Source organism: Eumetopias jubatus, unplaced genomic scaffold (genome assembly GCF_037043125.1).
Source record: "Eumetopias jubatus isolate StellerSeaLion01/CBP00866 unplaced genomic scaffold, mEumJub1_p1.0 scaffold_14, whole genome shotgun sequence".
Taxonomy (NCBI): Eukaryota; Metazoa; Chordata; class Mammalia; order Carnivora; family Otariidae; genus Eumetopias; species Eumetopias jubatus.
Genome location: NW_028274820.1, coordinates 86,468,622 through 86,486,927, shown reverse-complemented (window position 1 = coordinate 86,486,927; position 18,306 = coordinate 86,468,622). Strand labels below are relative to the sequence as shown.

Here is an 18,306-nt window from a genome sequence, read left to right as displayed (position 1 = left end):
GTCTTTTTTTTTTTTCTTTGTCAATCTGATGGGAGAAAAATGATTCCTTTGCTTTTCTTTAATGTACAAAAAAATCACTCAGAGGATCAGTATCTCTCATACATTTATTGGCTTTTTCTGTTTCTTCTTTTGGGAATTGCTTATCTTTCTTTGGAAATGGTAGTCCTTTTTATTTAACCCCTTTTACTTCTAAGAACTCTTTTCCCCTCAAGGTTTTTAATACTTTCTCATATATGCTGCACTATTTTCTAAAATTATCATTTCCCTTTTTGCTTTATATTTTTATTTATAAAGTAAAATTTATACAGATTTGTAAAAATATGTATCTGCCAATAAGATGGAAACCCCTTCCTACACTTGGAAATACAAAAAAAAAAAAATAGTATTAACAAGTTCCATGTCTCCATTTAACAAGTATTTATTAAGTGCCTACTATGTGCCATGTATTTGGCCAACCAGTAGGGATTACGTGTTGAAAAAACAATGCAAACTCTGCCCTCATGGAATTTTCATTCTGGGGTTCGTTCCTTATCTTGTCAGGTGTCTTAAGACTCTTACTTGCTCAGAGCCTCACTTTCTAAACTACAACTCAGGGAACTCAAAATAACTCACAAGCCTACACTGTACAGATTACAAAATTCATGAGTTCATTCATTAGCAAACCTAGAGAACATTCGCTCAACAAATATTTGTTGGGCATCTATACGTCAACTACTATTTGTGGTTTTGGAGACTGAATGCCAAACAAAGTGGTGCCTGCTATCCAGAAGCACTATTATTTTAAATTAAGCAATTCTATCCTTGAAGTCTAAGTAATCCGATTTTGTAAGATATAGTGTCCTTGCAAACTTAATATTTTTTTGCTTATCCATCTTAAGCAAAAAAATAAGATCAGCTTTTCACTTGTCCAAACTGAGCCATCAAAATGGGTTTCAGCTCATCTACACAGATTGAATGGAAGTGTTTCCCAAAAGATAACTTGAAGGAAGTGTTATAAAATCTTTAGGTCATTTTTCTGGAAAGACTGAAATATTGGGGTGCCTGGGTGGCTCAGTCAGTTAAACGGCTGCCTCCGGCTCAGGTCATGATCTCTGAGTCCTGGGATCGAGCCCCGCATCAGGCTCTGCGCTCAGTCTGCTTCTCCCTCCTCCTCCAGTCACGCACGTGTGTGTGCACACGCTCTCGCTCTCTGTCTCAAATAAATGAAATCTTTAAAAAAGACTGAAATGCCATTTTACCTGGCCTCATAAACCTACATATATGTAAGTTTATATATACTGTATGTATAGTCTGCCTCATACTTTTTGTTTTCTGGAATGTTTGGTAGCAAAACAAACAACAAAAATAGAGCATTTGACCCGTGGAAAAGATAAGACTTTTACATCCTTGGAGCTGGAGGTGCTGTAACACCTCGCCTGGCTCACACGGGGAAAGCTGCCATCTTTACCCCGCAGCTTCCCTCTTTGGGGAGCTACCAATCCACCCTCACTCCCTTCCCAGTGACTGCTGTGAGAATAACCCCCTGCTCCACGTTTGCATCTGAAGAGATTTGGAAGAAACACCGGGTAGATTCTTGCTTTGAAAAAAGCTGAGATGCCCAATGTATTGTGGTGCTAGCGCTCCGTGCTCTGTCACAGCCATCAGAACCACCGAGCCAAAGGAGGAAAGCCAGTGAGTTTTAGGAGCTCTGGACAGTATCAGAGGGAGGGCCTTATATTTGAGAAATTTTGCAAATGGTAAGGGAGTGGTGGTGGGTAAAACAGGAGAGGAAGTGGAGACCATGTGTCAAAGGATGCTAGAAAGGATGTGGCATATGAAAATAAGGCTACTTCTGTCCCTAAAAGCAAAGTCTTCGTGGTGTACTACAGTTAATAAAATGTCCTGGGATTGGTGTTTGTTCTTTATCTCCAGTAAATTTTTCATTGAACCCAGTTGTTTTCTTCCGACTTAATTAAATTTGCTCTGCCTGCTGCAATGTCTATTTGGGACAGCAGCGGCCACCAAGATTATTCTAGTCCATACTCAGTGATTGCTCCTGTAGATAAACGGACCCAACTAGCTCTACTATTGTGCAGGCTGAATTCCTCACCCCTGCAGGGTGCCTGGCATTTGGTTAGCAGCTGCAGCGGGCGGCCGCTGGCTACTCAGGTATGAACGAACCACCGCACTGATGAGCTGAGCGCGGGGTGCTCTAATTAAAACCGACGCCACTTGGATCCAACTTCAGAGGACCTTGGAATGCAGGGGAATTTAGGGGTCATCTAGTCCAGCCACCCACACATTCCCAGGGAGGCCTGCAGGAACTAAACCACTTCTGCCCCGGCTTGCAAAGGCAGACGCACTCCTCCATGCCAGCCCCCAGATTCTGTTCCATGGACACTCAGACTTTATTTGGTTGCCTGGCTGGGGCCAGAGGGGGCGGGGGAAGAGGAGGGTCCCGAAGGGCCAGTTCAGTAGGGGTGATTCAGGGTGTGTTCCATGATGGCGCAAAGCGCCAGCCACGTCTCCTGGGCCGTGGGGATGATCTGGGAGGCCGGCAGCAGGAAGCCATAGCGCCCCGTGTCCCGGAGCTCGAAGGTGAAGGAGTACTTGATGCCTTGGCTGTAGCTCCAGTCAATGGTGTTTCCACTGGCTTGGTCTGGGGCGGGAGCAGATGCCAGAGAGCAAAGGTCAATCACTCTTGACACATTAATGTGGGCTGGGCCAATGGTCCGAAGCCCGGAGCCTCATGCAGGGTTCACGGGAGGCCGCGTCTGCTAAGGGCCCGCTGTTGACCAAGCAGCCTGGCTTCCTCCCAGGAAGCTCCCCCAAAAGGTCTCAGCTCAAGAGGCCCAGAGAGAGGGACCAGCTGTGGTTCTCCTATCACAGGGGGATGCAAGAACATTCTCGCAATTGCGAAAGCCCCACTGAAAACCGCCTCCCTCCAACAGCTGCTTTGGTCCAAATATACCAGAGTTACCCACTTGAGTAACCAGGATTTGTCCCCTGGGGCTCTGGTCTGCAGGAGAAAGCGCAAAGAGCCAGAGGCAAAGTAAAAGCCCCTTGGCTGTCTTTTTGGAGGAAACTTGGCCCAGATTTGCAGTTAACAGTGGGTAACGAAGTTGCTTTTGAATCGGGCCGGGGTGCGGGAGGCGGCTGCATATCAGAATGTAATTTGACAACATTGAATGAAGTAGAAAACTTTGATGCAGTTTGAAACCACTTCCAAACCAGGCCTGGAATCCAAAACAAGGCCAGCTGTAGCTAAGACTGTGGCCCACTCGCCTACTAACACCTGGCACTCTGGGCACGAGGTACGTGAGGGGTATGTGCAGACCCCCCACCTCTGTCCCTGTCCCCTGCCTCTTGTCAGCCGGCAAACCTGTTGCATTCCTCAGGGCCCTATGGCATCTGCCCCCACCCCACTAGTTCCCTATGACCCTGTGCACTCTCCCCCCCCACCCGCCGGCTGCCGTCACGTGGGGCTCCACACTGTTTTGCCATTCCCCCAACATGCCAGTCCAGATCACATGGTAGGGCCTTTGTTCTAGAAGGTTCCTCTGCCCAGAAGGCTCTTCCCCAGACAGATAGCCTCTTGGCTCCCTTCCTCATTTTCCTTCAACACTTGCCCAGATAGTACCAACTCACTGAGGCCTACCCTTCCACCCACCTCCCCAGCTTCCATGCCCAGTACCCTTGATTCCATTTACTCTGTTCTAGCTTTTCTTTTTCTCCCGAATTTTCATCACCTAACATACGGTATCATTTACTAATTCATGGTTATCGTCACTCTCCCCGACTAGAATGTATGGTTCCTGATCTTTGCTTATTCCCAGCTGTTTCCCAAGCACGGAAAACAAGGCCTGATGCATAGTAGGTGCTCAGTAAACATTTGCTGACTGAATTCCGTTTTGATGTAGCAGTGCTCCTCCCAGCGGCATGGCAGGGACAACTAAGCTGGGGATGATAGATAGGATCTAGTCTCTAACTGAAAGACATCAGAGGAGGAGTGTTTTTTTAAGTTGAATTTCTTGGTGATACAGAAATGCCAGCAGAACCCTCCAGCCCCTCCATAAAGCCGGACTTAACCTAAGACAAGGGGACCAAAGTTCTCAGAGGAGCTGATACGCTTTATCGGAAGGTATCAAAGAAGGCAGAGTTCAGGTCAGAAAAGGGCCCCGCTGCCCACCGAGGCACGGCCGAGAACTGTTCTCCTCGTCTGTGTTCCCCGATCTAAGCACCGCTGGGCACTTGCCCCAAGGAGGGACACTACCCCAGGCAGGAAACGCCAGCTAAGCTTACTCCCGGTGCCCCTGCAGAGACCATGCACCCACTTACAAATTGCTTTGATGATGCTGCCATACTTGAACTTGGTGCCATACAGAGAGGAGAGGGCTGTCACAGCAGACTTGGCCACCTGGTCCTGGAGAAAATGCCGAGCGGTACCACCTGTTATGGGCAGCAACAGCAGACCCCCCCAGAACAGGAGGGCCAGGGTAGCCCAACTTCCAGCTGGGAAGTAGCCCAGCAAAGAGCAGGAGTTCAGTGACCCTGTGGTCCTCTAACCCCATGGGATGTCTGGCTGGCACTTCGGTCACTGCCCTTTGGTCACACTGCAGTTCCAAACTGAGCTTGTGGTACCAGCTCCAAGTCTAGCCCTGCCCCTTGCTCTGTCATGTGACAGGAGTGACTCAACCCAACTGGGCCTCAGTTTTCCAGGCAGAAATCGAGGCTAGTCTGCCTTGCAGGTCTTCCTAAGCCATCGGGGCTCCATGGGAGAAAGGGGTGCTAGGCACCACAGGGCAAGTGGGGGATGGGCACATACCAGCTCAGCCTGGTCAGGGGCCACCTCTGCTTTGTAGCCATAGGGATACAGGAGGAGCTGGGAGTAGCTGTGGATAGAGATGAAGGCCTTGATGTTCCCGTGGTTCTTCACAAAGTCCACAATGGACTTGACCTCCACTTCAGAATTGGCAAACTTGCCATGGTAAGTCTCTGTGCATGGGTTGCTGCTGGCTCCAGGCCCTGTGGGAGAGGAAGAAGGATCGTTGGCATTCCTTACACCCAAGCAGCGTGGCTTCTACAGCCTCAAGTTCTTCGCATGGAAGCAGGGGTGAGGTGGAATGCAGGAGGGCTCACCCCTACCCTGGGATTAAGGAAAGGCCAAAGGCCTTTTATAACCTGGGGGTCCTGCCTCCCTCCCCAGCCAGGCGTAGGCAACATGGATGGACATGCCCCAGGAGGGTCTCAAGAAAGACCCATTCTTTTTTTTTTTTAAGATCTTATTTATTTGACAGAGAGAGAGAGCGAGAGCATGCACAAGCACAAACAGGGGGAGCAGCAGGGGGAGAGCGAGAAGCAGGCTCCCTGTTGAACAGGGAGCCCGACACGACCTACATGGGGCTCGCTCCCAGGACCCCGGGATCATGAGCCGAGCCAAAGGCAGATGCTTTTGAGCCACCCAGGCGTCCCCAAGACCCATTCTTGTAGTGAAGGGACCACAGAGGGAAGGAGCTGAAGCTACCCTCGAAAACCCCTACATAGATTTCAGACCTTAATTCCACTGTGGGGAGATTTGTTCTACAGACACGGCACAAGAAAACCTCACTAAGAGCCCCAGAGGAGACACTGACACCCACCCCCCCCACTCCGCCCTCACCGCTGGGGCAGGAAAGGGGAGGGGGCAACAGGACCCAGGAAGGGAAGAAGCCATGCTGGGTTTCCCATCCCTGCTTCCATATCACACTGGGCCTTACTCCCAAAGCCAGCATCCCAGTTCCGGTTGGGGTCCGCTCCAACACAGGAGGAGCCCTCCGTGAGGGACCGAGTCTTGCGCCACATGCGATTCTGGGGAAGGAATCAAGACACTTGTCTGTCACCATGCCGGGCTGGCGTCCAGAGCCTGCAGACAGCAGGGTGGGCTGTGAGCGGCCATAAACAACACGAAGCACCCAATCTGTAACACTGGGCTGGACATAGCAAGGGTCAGAAACCACTTTCAACTGGTTGTCAGGAAGGTCTGCAAAGGAGGCTCTTGGTTAAAGGAGAACAGAGGCAACAGTAGATGGCATTTCACCAGGTGCCTCCACAACGTGCCCCCCCCCCTCCACGACACACACTAGCTTGGTAGCATGCTGTACCTGCCATAAAAGTAACATAAAGCTAGGAAATAAGGTCCAGGGCAGTGGGTCTCCCCTGGGGACGATACCTGGACATTTGGCAAAGTCTGAAGACATTTTTGGCTCTCTCAAGGGAGAGGGTTGCTCCTGGCATTTCCTGAGTATTAGGTCAGGATGATGCTAAACACTCTGCAGGCACAGGACAGCCCCCCCCCCCAGAAAAAGAATTCTCTGCCCCAAATGTCAAGAATGCCGAGGATGAGAACCCTGGTCTAGGAAGACAGGTCTATTTGCCCCTCCCTCAACTTCTGGGGGTTGAGATTAGGGGTGAGTTAGCTCGTGGGGCTCAGAGACCCACCCTGTTTAAACCTCCAAAGAATGGGAGAAGGCCTATACCTTGTTGTGGGTGAAGGCAAAGCCGTCAGGGTTAGTGACAATCTCCAGGAAGATGTCCATGGAGTCAAGAATGGCGGTGAGTGTGGGCTCCTGGCCATAGTCCTGTGTGATCTGGTGCGGAATTAGGGGACGGACAGGCAGAGGGGGTCAGGCCAGCCGTCCGCCACACTGAGGCAGTGAGCACCTGCTCCCTCTGCATCACTGCTTCTGGGTGGACAGAGGAGGCCAGGGCTCCCGTGGGCCTTGACCTCCAGCCCCACCAGGCAAGAGCCCTGCTCACCGCCCCAGGCTTACCTTCTTTGCAAACCAGACCCCGCTGGCCTGGGTGACCCACTCCCGGGAATGGATGCCGGTGTCGATCCAGATGGCAGGACGGCTGTTTCCCCCAGTGCTGAACTGGACAAGAAGAACAGGGAGATCCAGCTAGCATCCTGTCTTGGCTCCTTGAAGGGGAGCCTACCCCGGCCCAGAGGCCTTCTTCTCCCCGGGTATGTCAGGTTGAGGCTCCGTTTGTGGGGCCATCACTCAGGTGAGGTGGGGAGTGGGGTGTCCGGACAGGAATCCAGCAGAACGTGGCCTCCGGCCTTCATACGGCCTTGGGGCAAATGGGCCTCAGCCAGAACTCTGGGCCCTGCCCTCTTCTGCTGCCCATACACAGTTCTCTGTGGGGCATCACAAATAAAACATTTTCTCTGGACTCCACCGACTCTGGGATACTTCCCACAATGTGACACTTGATTGAAAATACCCGGGTCGGGCACCTGGGTGGCTCAGTTGGTTAAGCGACTGCCCTTGGCTCAGGTCATGACCCTGGAGTCCCGGGATCAAGTCCCGCATCGGGCTCCCTGCTCAGCAGGGAGTCTGCTTCTCCCTCTGACCCTCCCCCTTCTCATGCGCGCTCTCTCTCCCTCTCTCAAATAAATAAGTAAAAAATCTTTTAAAAAAATACCCGGGTCACTTAAAAATTTAAGAATTGTGTGTGTACAGGTATGCATACAGCTGGACCAGCATAGAGATTCTGTCCTTCCCCAATGTCAGCATGGGGCGTTCACGTCACGGTGTGTTCTCTGCGACCGTGGGCTTGCCCCCGAGGCCCAACACACACAGGGGGCTGCCCGTTCTCCCATATGCGCCGGGTATGTTCTCACGTCACGCAGGTGCCTGTTACCTTCAGCACGTAGATGGGACGCCCTTCGTAGCTGCTGCCAATCTGGAGCTTGCTGACAAGCTGCGGGTACTCAGCCACAAGGATATCCATGAAGCCATAGATCTGAGGAAGGGAGAGAAGGGGAGGCCGGCTGGAGTGGCTGCCAGGCACCCGATGCCTCCGGAGCAGCTCCATTCGCCCGCTGGCTGCAAGCGCTGAGATTCAGGGGAGCCGCGACCCCGGCCCCCCAGGCCGCTAGGGGACAGAGCAGGCGCCCCGCACACCCAGGTCGGCCACATTCTGCCAGCCTGAGGCGGAGCTTAGTGCTTGCACGGAGTGACCCCAGGGGTCCCTCACCTCCTCCAGGGTGTGGTAGGTGGCGTAGTTAAAGGTGTCCGTGGAAAGGGCCCCGGTCCGGAAGGCGAACATCTGCTCCTGCTCCTCGTCCAGCAGGGCCTGCACATCCTCAATCATGGTCGTGTACCCGATGCCATGGGCCTCCAGGAAGATTTTGACAGCCTGGGTGCTGGGGAAGGGCACTCGGACGTCGATGGGGGAACCAGGCTGGGCAGGGCCCCTCCAGAAGTCCAGCTGGGGAGGACGAGAGCAGGCACTGTCCCCGTGAGCTGGGAAGGGGCCAGCCCGGGAGGGGGTGTTAGGCCAGAGTGTCCCCTACAACTGCGGCCGCAGCATGGCTGCTAGGGGCCGGGGACGAAGGGGAAACCATGGCCATTGGACAGAGTTCACTGTGGTCGGGGAAATGGCAGTATGGAGGAGCTCAAGAAAGCACAGGGGAGAGAGAGCAGTGCCGGAAAGGAGCCCCCCCCGCCTTTGCTCAGAAGCTCGAAGGCAGCAAGATTCTGGGACTTGGGGGGGGGCGGTGGGAGTTAAATCATTTCTTAACAGGGATCAGTCCCCTGGGTCCTTTCTGGGTGGCTGAGGAGAGAGGGCCCAGGCCCCAGGTGGCCCCGGGGGAGGGTGGCATCCTGGGGTGGGTCCAGCTAGCCTGAGAGGAACCCTGGGGCCTCGGGGAAGGCTCCCCACTTCTTCGGACCTTCAGGTGCTCCAGGTCCTCCAGCTCCTTCACCTTCTGTACCTGGGCTTCATCGGTAGCAGAGATTCGGAGCACCTGATGCCTGGGCAGAGAGGGAGGGGAGATGAAGGGCCCGAGCAGCTCTGGATTGGCCTCTCACGCTCCCCCGGTGGGAGGAGAGTGGCATAGAGAGGCCTGGAATCCAAAGGCTGGGCCTCTATCCTCTCTGGCTGAGCAGGAGGAATCATGAGAGGCCTTAGCAAGGGGAGGTCTACGCTCCTTGGAACCTTCTGGACACAACTGAGATCCCCATCCCAGTTTAGACTCTATTTCTCTCTCCAAAGCCAGCCAGGCTTCCTCCCACCTCCTCTCCTAAAAATTCCTTCGAGCTTGGATTTCTCCGGGGCTTGGAATGGCCCCTGGTCAGCCTGCCTCCCAGGGTGTACTAGTCTGCGCCTCTCTGGAGTCTTCCCACAAGTCAGCCTGTCTGTCGCCTCCAGAAGCTGGCCAGGGGCCGGGTCCTCCCCTCTGCTGCGTGAGCACCCCCTTCCCGTCATCCTCGTACCCTGTAAAGTCCTCTTTGCCAAGCACAGCCCCCAGCAACACACTGAAAATCAGCACCCGCCTCATCCCGCGGCTAATTGGGAACATCAGCTGAGGCTGAGAGAAGGTCCTGGGGCCTTTTAAACTCCCCCAGGTCAGAGGTCTTCTGGCCATGGCCAAGGGTTGTCCTCCCCCTTGCACCTGGGCCCTGTCCCACGGGGAGGGAGGACGGAGTCCTGAGCTCTGACACCTTCTCACCCTCCCTGATAAAGTGGCAGGGAACAGGGCAGCTGGGGAGATAAGCCAGGCCTCAAGCCCTTGGCCGTGAAGTGCCCGCCTGAGCCTGAGGGTCGGCTGGGGCCTGAGGCCTTCCAGCTGGGCCCCGGCTCGCCCACAGCCCCGGGTACCTGGCCTGGTACTTCAGTCCCGTTTGCTGACCGGGCAGTGGACTCCGGAGCCTGGGCTTCAGTCCCGTTTGCTGACCGGGCAGTGGACTCCGGAGCGGCCACGCCAGCTGGAGCCTCAGGTGAGGGCTTCCCCTTCCCCCACGTTCCTAAGTGCCAGCGCTTCTGTTACTACGGCAGAGCCAGCTGGGACTCTCCGCCCCCGTCCCGCTCCTGCACCTGCTGGCTGGGTCCAGGGCTGCCCCTCCCCGGTGCCAGGCACGTCCCCCTCCGGGGGACAGCCCCAGTCCTCCCGGCCTCAGTGGCCTCGTGGGAGTCAGACCACAGCAGCAGCAGCTGGGGCGGGAGCCCGACTCCCGCCAGTGTTTCCCCCCACCCCCGCCACTATGGGGCTCAGGATCAGGGCTGCCCTTGATGGGAACTATAACCAGATGTCATCAGAGTAGAAAGCCTGGTGCTGGGAACCAGGGCCAGACCCCTGTTGGGACTGCACAGTGTCCAGGAGAAAGTGGAACTCGCAAGGGGGAATTCACTCTGGCTCTGGATGCTGATCTCACTGCAGAAACATCTCACACAAATCCGCTCTAATCCACAGGGGCCCCCAGGGGCTACCCAGCACCATCTGGGGGCCCTGCTCTATGTCAGGGCCTCGGGCTTGGACACTGACAACAGCCAAAGTGGCCCTTTCTGGTTTCCAACTGTTCCCTCTGCCTCCCTAACCCACCCTCTACCTGGCCGACCCTCCTATGCCAGGACAGAGAGACTCCATTCTATTGACCCCCTACTCTTTCCTCTAAGCTTAGCTCTGAGAAGACGATAGAACACTGAAACCATCCTCAACAGATGCGGGGTCTCCATGAAGACTGTTTCTTTCCTCTCCAGCAGCCTTGCCTGATCTCCAGGCCCCAGGTAAGACCCACTTCCTACCTGCAGCTTCCTCTGGCCTCTTTCTCAAGTATCTGCCCGGTCTCTCCTCAAAGGAGGAGAGCAGGGAGGAGAGGAGTTTGGGCAGGAGAAGCGCAGACAGGAGCCATTCTGAGAATATTTTGGCCAGGCTGACACAAAATCTAGGAGCCAGTGCTGCAAGCCAGGGGAGTCCTGCATCCCCCAGAAACACCAGTCATTGGCTGGGGGCAGCCTGTGGGAAGTGTGGCTTCACCACAACAATTCAGCTCCCCACTGACTTGTCCCTGATCTCAGAGAGCCCACGGTCTCATGCAGAAGATGGAAGTAACCAACCAACGTTCCGGTTCTCCAACAGGTCTTACAAGAAGCCGTTACCAAGACAGGATGACATGAGCAAAAGACTTACTGGGGATGTATTCCTCGCTGCGGGAGACCTGAGTGGGGCGTTTTCTCTGCCGTGCATGAGAAGTGGATTCCAGGGAAGACTTTACCAAGAAGGCGACATTTGACCTGAGTCTTAATGACAGGATTTTACTAGGCACAGAAAGGAATGGGTGTTCATTACACTAGGCAGTGCTTGAACACAAACTCACATTTACTCCTCCTTAATGTGTGTCTCCCCTGTGAGACTATAAGTTTCCTCAGACCAGGAACTGTTTCTTAGCCATCCCTCATAGTCTCCCTCAACTCTCAGGGCCCTGCAGTGTTCTCGAGCTCTCAAATCTGTCCCCCAGCAAGAAAAAAGGTTTTGTAGAGCCTTTCTTCAGTTTGCATTATGAAAACAATATTTCTTTTTGTATTTCTTAAATCCAAAGCTGTCCTATAGGTTTGACTCTGTTTCACACACACTACACATGTTGGGGGTGTTGGCTAATTCTTGGGCCTTCTGTGAATTCCTTCTAGAAAAGACAAGCCCACTGGAGGAAGGGGGATGGGGGGGAGGGACAGCCCCGCCAAGCGGGCCTCCTGAAGCCTCCAGCCAGCAACCTAAGGTGATCAAGAGTCATGTAATCTATTTTCTTGCAAGGTTGGGAAAGATTAATTTAATGCTGCAAGCTAAAATTAGGGCCAGCAATGTCAGGAAGCTGAAAACACAATGGGAGAGGACTTCGGGTCTCAGGCGGAGGCTAGGCCTAATTCCCTGGGTCCCTCCAAAGCACCTCAGGAAGCTGAAAATTGCCTCTTGGTAAAGAGCAGTTTGCTAGAATGGAACCTGGAGCAGAAGGCCCCAGCGTTGCCTTCCCACAGGGGCTTCTTTCACATTGGTCCAAAGCAAGGGCAAAGATGAAGGCCTTTAAGCAGAAAACTCGGAGTGTATGCAGAGCATCAAGACCCCTATTAGCATGAGAAAGAAGCTACCAGCCTGGCATCCAGATTCAAGGAAAGGTCACAGGCCAGAGGCCTGAACCTAAACCATAAACCGAGGAAGGCCTGCTGTAGCCACATGGAGTAGAGAGTCCAGTGTCCCTCCCTTCTCCCTCGCTGAACAAACCAAGATTCGATGCAGGTATCACCCCTCAGGAAAGTCACCCCATCCCCAGCTCAGGGATAAATTCCAAGATTGGCTTAAGACAATTGAGGAATCCCACTGTCTTTTACAGGTGATTGATTTAGGGGTAGGCATTTGACCCAGTTTGACCAATAAGAAGTGAAGGGAAGCCAGCAAGGAAGCTTCTAGAAAATGTTTTCCCACTCTTGAGGAGACACACTTCCCTGGATATTGTCAAGTCTGTCGCTCCACCTTTGGACTATACAGTATCAAGGAATATACATTTCCTTTTTATTAACTATACAAAGCTCTGAGGCTGTAAAAAGCATTCTAAGTGATGCACCTACTAAGATTTTATTATGTTTTTAAAGATTTTATTTATTTATTTGAGAGAGAGAGAGAGAGAGAGAAAGCTTGCACAAGTGGCAGGGGAAGAGCAAAGGGAGAGGGACAAGCAGACTCCGCACCGGGCATAGAGCCCGATTTGAGGCTCCATCCCACAACCCCGAGATCATGATCTGAGCCGAAATCAAGAGTCAGACTCCCAACCGACTGAGCCATCCAGGCGCCCCTTTACTGAGCTTTTAAAGTGGTCGTTTTGTCAGAGGACAATACAATTTTAGCCTAGGAGAGACCTTATGTGAAATGGAAAAGTGCATCCCTCCCCCTCTGGGCAGACACAGTCCCTCATCCTCTCAGCAGAATGCTTTTGTGCAGTGCACACACTGGACAACTATTCATGGCAACACTGTTGCCAGAGAGTGCCCAAGCGTGGTAAACGGAAGCTCTAAGACAATGCTTAAAGATCCCCAAACTAAAACATAGAAAATGGTTTGTTAAAAAGGCAGGAGAATCAGTCCGGGTCCATGTCGGGGATCAAAGGAAGACTGTGGACAAGGGATATCCTTGCAAATAGCACAAACAGGCACAGTGAAAATGGCCGAATGCGGTAGCTGGAGGAGATTTCAGCTGTCTCGCTTTGGCACGTGTGTTCAAGGCTGTATGGGATACGGTTGTGTGTATGGGAAGAGAAGGCTGTGAGAATCTGAGGCAGCTAAGTGGTGGCCTGTAATGGACATCTCTCCTTTTCCCTGCCCAGCATCCTCCTTCTGGTAAAAGCACCTCTGTCTTCCCCTAGGGACCGCCCTTCCCAACTCTGAGGCCGGGTGATTCAGGTGGGTCTAGCCACCCCACCCCCACCGCAGCTCTAGAGATGAGCCAACTAATTCCATTTTCTCCCCCTCCAGCTTTAGCAAGCTGGCTCTCTGTCACACGCGCCTGAAGGAAGTGCACAGCTAACACAAAGGCATTCTCTAACTTCAGAAGACGGCAAAACGGGAGAGGGAACACCGTCCGAAAGTAGATTGCCACAAACCCGTTATATGACTCGGGGAGGTCACCGCACATCCCTGAGCCTCAGTTTCCTTATCTATGACATGAGAGAGTAGGACAGAAGGATTTTGGGGGTCCCTTCCAGCTGCGACACTTTATGATTCTAAGACATTCGTATTTTTCACCCCCAAACAAATCACAGCCTGGTGACAGGTCTGGGCAGAGTACAGAGGGCCTTCCCAGGTTTGGGGGCAGATCACAGTAGAGCCACAGGGGCCCTGGGACTTGCGATGGGCGAGGGTTCCCAGGACGGTGTGGGTCGAGAGGGGCCGCGCCTGCTGAGGCTGTGGGGGGAGGCTGCGGGCCGTGGGGGCCTCGTGTAAGGGCTGGGAGAGGAGGCTCTGACAGCAGCCTCCTTGAGCTTCGCTTTCGTAACTGAGGGCCGAGTAGAAGCTATGTGTTTGTTTGCTTGGAAGCTGCAGGATTATCACTTTAAAGTGGCTGGTGGTGCTTGTGTCCGGAAAGGAGGCAGAATTTGTAACCTGAAGAGAGAAACACTGCAGTGGGTCTTTAGGAAATGTCAAGTCAGAGCCCAAATCCCAGAACAGAGACGGAAGAGAGAAGATCCGAGCAGGAATGTCCCCTAATGTAAAAGAGGAAATGGGGGAGGGGAGAAGCAACGTGGGAACGGGCAGAGGGCCAAGGAGAGTGAAGGCTGTAGGGAGGGGTTACCTCACAAAGGGCCACGAACCGACTCCAAAGCCCGCGTCCGGTCCAAGTGTTTTACTTTCTACATTGTATTTCCCTCCTGTATCCCCAAGGACAATTTTGTGAAATGTTCCCGTGCGGTCTTAGCTAGGCGTTGGGGAAATTGAGGGAGGTGGATGGAGGGGCAGGAGCGTGGGTGGGGAGCCACGGAGCTTGGCGAAGCCGGTGAGGAGATGGCAAGAGGCCAACTGCAGACCCCGGGGCCAGAGGCGAACGAGGGGCAAGCCCAAAGAACGGATTTGCTATCATTCCCGAGGATGGTCCCAAATACTTGGGGAAGGAGAACCCTGGAAGGCCGAACAGGTTAAAGGTGTCCTTCAGGACACTCCCGTCCCCAGAAGAACATGGCTTGGCCCCCCTGCCCCCCAAGACTCGAGATGTGGTGTGACTTCACCAGGGTGGGAGGCCCTGGCAGGCCGGCGATCCCTGGATTCCCTCAGCCTGTAGTAACGGGCTGTCTGGGCCATCTTGTTTTTCTGAAGAAGCTTTTTTAAATTTAATTTTGTGTTTTCGGTAAAGTCATTTTGTCTCTGGGCCTGTCTGGGGCAGTCAGAGGGGAGATGGAGGAGGGCGGGGAGTGGGGATGGAGGCAGCTAACGTCTCCTCACTGGACTCACTGGACTCCCTGGCCCCCGGCCACTCGCCCGTCACTCGCAGCCTCTGCCGCCCGCCTGCCCTCACACAGGACTCTTTCAGGTTCCAAACTGCCGGCCTGGTTTGTTTTTTTAAGAAAGCAATAACCGCAACACATTCACTGTGGCTCTTTATAGCTTTCCATATGTATAATCACTCTTTCTCTCTTCAGTTTTTCCAATGTTTTTTTCTTTTAAATAAATGCTCATAAATTTTACTGGTGAAAGGATGAAAAAACATACCTAAAAAGAGCAGTTTGTTGGAAGGGGAAAGGAAAAAAAAAAAAAAAAACCCAAGCAGAATGTAGAAAAACTGAACTCCTATTTAGCATTATATACCTAAGAAATGAAAAACAAAAAAAAAAGTTCAGATTTTACGAAAAAGAGGTTTTCTGTAGTATCTCTAAAACTTGCATGTTTAAGTCTTGAGCTTTTACTTGATACACTTAAACCCCTCCAGCCAGCACCTTCCTGGGCTTGCTGAGGAGACCCTTCAGTCAGAGGAGGAAGACCCCTGGCTTTAGTCTTCTCTCAGCTGTTAGGTTCATGTAGGGCCACACAGAAGTTCAAGGATCCAGAGACCCCCAGTCTTTATAACTTTAAGAGGAGGGGGGTTGGACCAGAAGCTTTTAAAGGACCCTGGAAAGTTCTCTGGCTTGATGGTTAAGTCAGCCAATTTAACTAGAGCAAGGAAACGGATTCAGAGACCCCTTCAGATCTTCTCTCCCTTCAGAGAAGCTTCTGGAGACAGCCGGCTGTCTTTCCAATACCCATTCTCCCCGTTCTCCTTACCGACCAAACTCTGATTTTATTTGGGGCAGCAACGTGCTCAACTATAAGGTGATTTTCCAGCTTCCCTTGCAGCTGAGCTTGACTACCTGACACAACCTCAGCCGACAGAGTGTAAGCTGAAGTCCCTGGATGGGCCAGCCAGCTGCGGGCTCACCCCTGCCCTTCCTGCCTGGAATTCAGTCACATGACGGGGTGTAGCAAAACAGGCCAGGCCAGAGGGGCCTGGGCCCCCAGTGCCTCAAGGAGTCACGTTCAGTCAGGTGGGCTGCTCTGCCCACCTCAGGCAACTTAGTACATGAAAAAAATAAAACCCCGATCTGATTAAGCCACAGTAAGGTGGGTTTCTGTCACCTGATACTAAACCTAAGTACTAATCTGTATGAGGCCCAGGAGGAGAAACACTCTTTCCACAAATACTGAGTACCTGCTGTGCACCTGACAGGAGCTGAGTGAGGCTGAAGAGCCCAAACATGGTCCCTACCCTCACAGAGCAGCCAAACTAGTGGCAGAAACAAATCTACAAAGAAGTCAATTAATTATCATTGTAATCACGGAAATACATAAGGCCTTGGAAAAGAGGATAATAGATCCACTTCTAATGGGTGGTTCTAGAAGGACTGGGGTGAGGAATTTATATTGAAGGGAAAAATTTAAGGAGTGGGCCATTTGGAGGAAGAGTGAGAGGAGAGAACGTTCCAGAAAGAAGGAGCATCATGTGCAAATGCTTCCAGTTGGGAAGGAACTGAGAGGAGGCTGGTGAGGTTGCGGCCAATGAGCAAGGTGTTCAGGCAAAGTGGGAGAGGTCCCCAGGGCCAGCCATGTAGCATCTTGGGTGGGGCGGGGGGCGGTTAATTCATTGAAGGATTTTAAAGAGAAAGTTGCCTTTCAAGAAGACCCCCTTCTGTAAAGCAGTTTCAGCTCCAACTTTCATGAGTCTATTGGCTGTACACAGGTCTTACCAACATGACTATGAGAACAAGTTCCTGGCCCTTGGTCCTAAGGGGCTCTGGGCACGACTCAGGGCATGACTGCCACTCAGTTAGCTGGATGCCCCTTAGCTACTACGCTGAGTCTGAGCTTCTTCATCTGAAAATCAAGACAGTAAGAGTCCTACTTCTTAGACCTGTGAGGAGGCAATGTGTTGAATCCTGTAATGCACCTGGAACCATGCCTGGCTAGGTGCTAGAAAAGCTTGTTATTTTCACTGTTGTTACTGAGAAACCCATCAGGGTCCAGCTACTCCTGCTTCTAGGGCAACGCCTCTCCAGCGTGGCATTAGCATCACCTGGGTCCCATCCCCAGAGATTTGGGTTCAGTAGGTCTGGGGTGGCCTGGGAATTTGTATTTCCAGACTTTGTATTGATGCCGGTGGTCTCCAGACCACACTGCTTTAGGTGAGGGCCAAGGCAGCCCCTTAGGAACATCTTGGAGAAGGATGACCAGCCTCCCGCTGTTGTAACCACCTTCAGCCCTAATGGATAATGGCAGAGGGTGGAGATGCTGAGCCCCAACTTCCCCAGGAAGACTCAAGTGTGTTCTTCTGGGAGGCAGGAGAGCAGGTGGTTCTCAGCCTTTAAGGGACCTCACAACTCCTGGGGCAGAGGGTAAAAATACAGATTCGGGGGGTACACCCCAGAGATTCTGTTTCAGTCTGGGAATGGAACTACCTTCACATTAAACGACTCCCCGTGGACTCCGCTACAGGTGTGGTCACACATCACGCTTGGACAAATGGCGACATAGTGGTTTTGGGAGTTAGACACACCCAAGTTCAAATCTCCCTCAACCACTTCCCATCCATGTGGCCTCATGTGGCCTTTAAAACCTCTCCGAATCATGATCGTGCTTTCCTCATCTGAAATACAAGCTTATTAATAATGGTAGTATCCGCCCCAAGAGGATGAAATGAAAATATTTGCGCAGAGGGTACAAAAGTTATAATCACAGACTCCAGTGTGCAAAGGTATAACTTGCTTTATTTGTCTATAGCTTATACTAATTCAGCCCATGGTCTCATATTTCCACTAATAGCAGAAGACGTTAGCTTGGAAATTCTAGCTCGCTCAAATCGCTTCCAGCGTAAAAAAAAAAAAAAAATTCCGCCTCTCTTGAGGAACTGCGGCCCGAATCGGGATGCTCTCCTCCCCCGTTGTTGGCTCTTCCCCTGGAGATGAGCTGGGTTCTTCAGGTGTTCTTTACCCTGACTTCCTCAGGCCTCCTCCTGGCACAGCTGCTCCTGGGCACAGGCATCCCCTGGCCCCGGTGCCTCCGTGGCCCCTGGGCTTAGCCTTCTTGCCTCTACCCCAGGCCTCCTCACCATTTCTTTTTTGAGAGCTCCCAGTAGCTGCACTCGTCAGGTGTACCCAGCCATACGGGTATACCCATGGATACATTTTAATGACCTTTCTAGACCCCTTGCTCAGCCCTTGTTCATCTGCTGCTCAGTTGCCATGTTGGACATGGGCCTTACCTAGAGACTTGATCCCCGCTGATCCCCGCCTCCCACTGATTCAACCCCTGTCTTCTTTTACAGGGCACGTAGAAAGGGGGACTTGTTCTCCTTTCCCCCTGCTTTCTTCCATCTCTGTGATTTAGAGTAAAACCCTGTGCTCTGTGTCCTGCAGGGGCCAAATCACGGGTCCCACAATCCTTTTCTTTTGTGACCAAAACAACAAAAGTCTGGCCCTTGCCAATGAAAGTCTTATTTTCTGCCTCAGAATTACACAGACCCTTTCAGCTCTTCAGTGGCCTGCTTGCTTCTTCAGA

General features: G+C 52.5%; 1 protein-coding gene across 1 annotated transcript; it reads right to left on the bottom strand.

Moving 5' to 3' along the window:
- Nucleotides 1-2,450: 2,450 nt before the first annotated feature.
- CPA1 (carboxypeptidase A1) lies at nucleotides 2,451-9,304 on the bottom strand. The gene is made up of 10 exons (XM_028106298.2): nucleotides 9,240-9,304; nucleotides 8,696-8,777; nucleotides 7,999-8,232; nucleotides 7,663-7,764; nucleotides 6,789-6,890; nucleotides 6,495-6,605; nucleotides 5,736-5,826; nucleotides 4,805-5,004; nucleotides 4,318-4,402; nucleotides 2,451-2,638 (listed from the first exon to the last, which is right to left on the bottom strand). Exons 1-10 carry the CDS (start codon nucleotides 9,302-9,304, stop codon nucleotides 2,451-2,453), a joined length of 1,260 nt encoding a protein of 419 aa, XP_027962099.2.
- Nucleotides 9,305-18,306: the final 9,002 nt, after the last annotated feature.

Coding starts and splice junctions, on each gene's coding strand:
- CPA1 (XM_028106298.2), bottom strand. CDS start 9,304: ATGAGGCGGGTGCTGATTTTCAGTGTGTTGCTGGGGGCTGTGCTTGGC. Junction 6,891..7,662: donor GTCCCATCTACGTGCTGAAG/GTAACAGGCACC, acceptor CTTCTTGTCCAG/TTCAGCACTGGGGGAAACAG. Junction 5,005..5,735: donor CTGGGATGCTGGCTTTGGGA/GTAAGGCCCAGT, acceptor CCTCTCCCACAG/GGCCTGGAGCCAGCAGCAAC.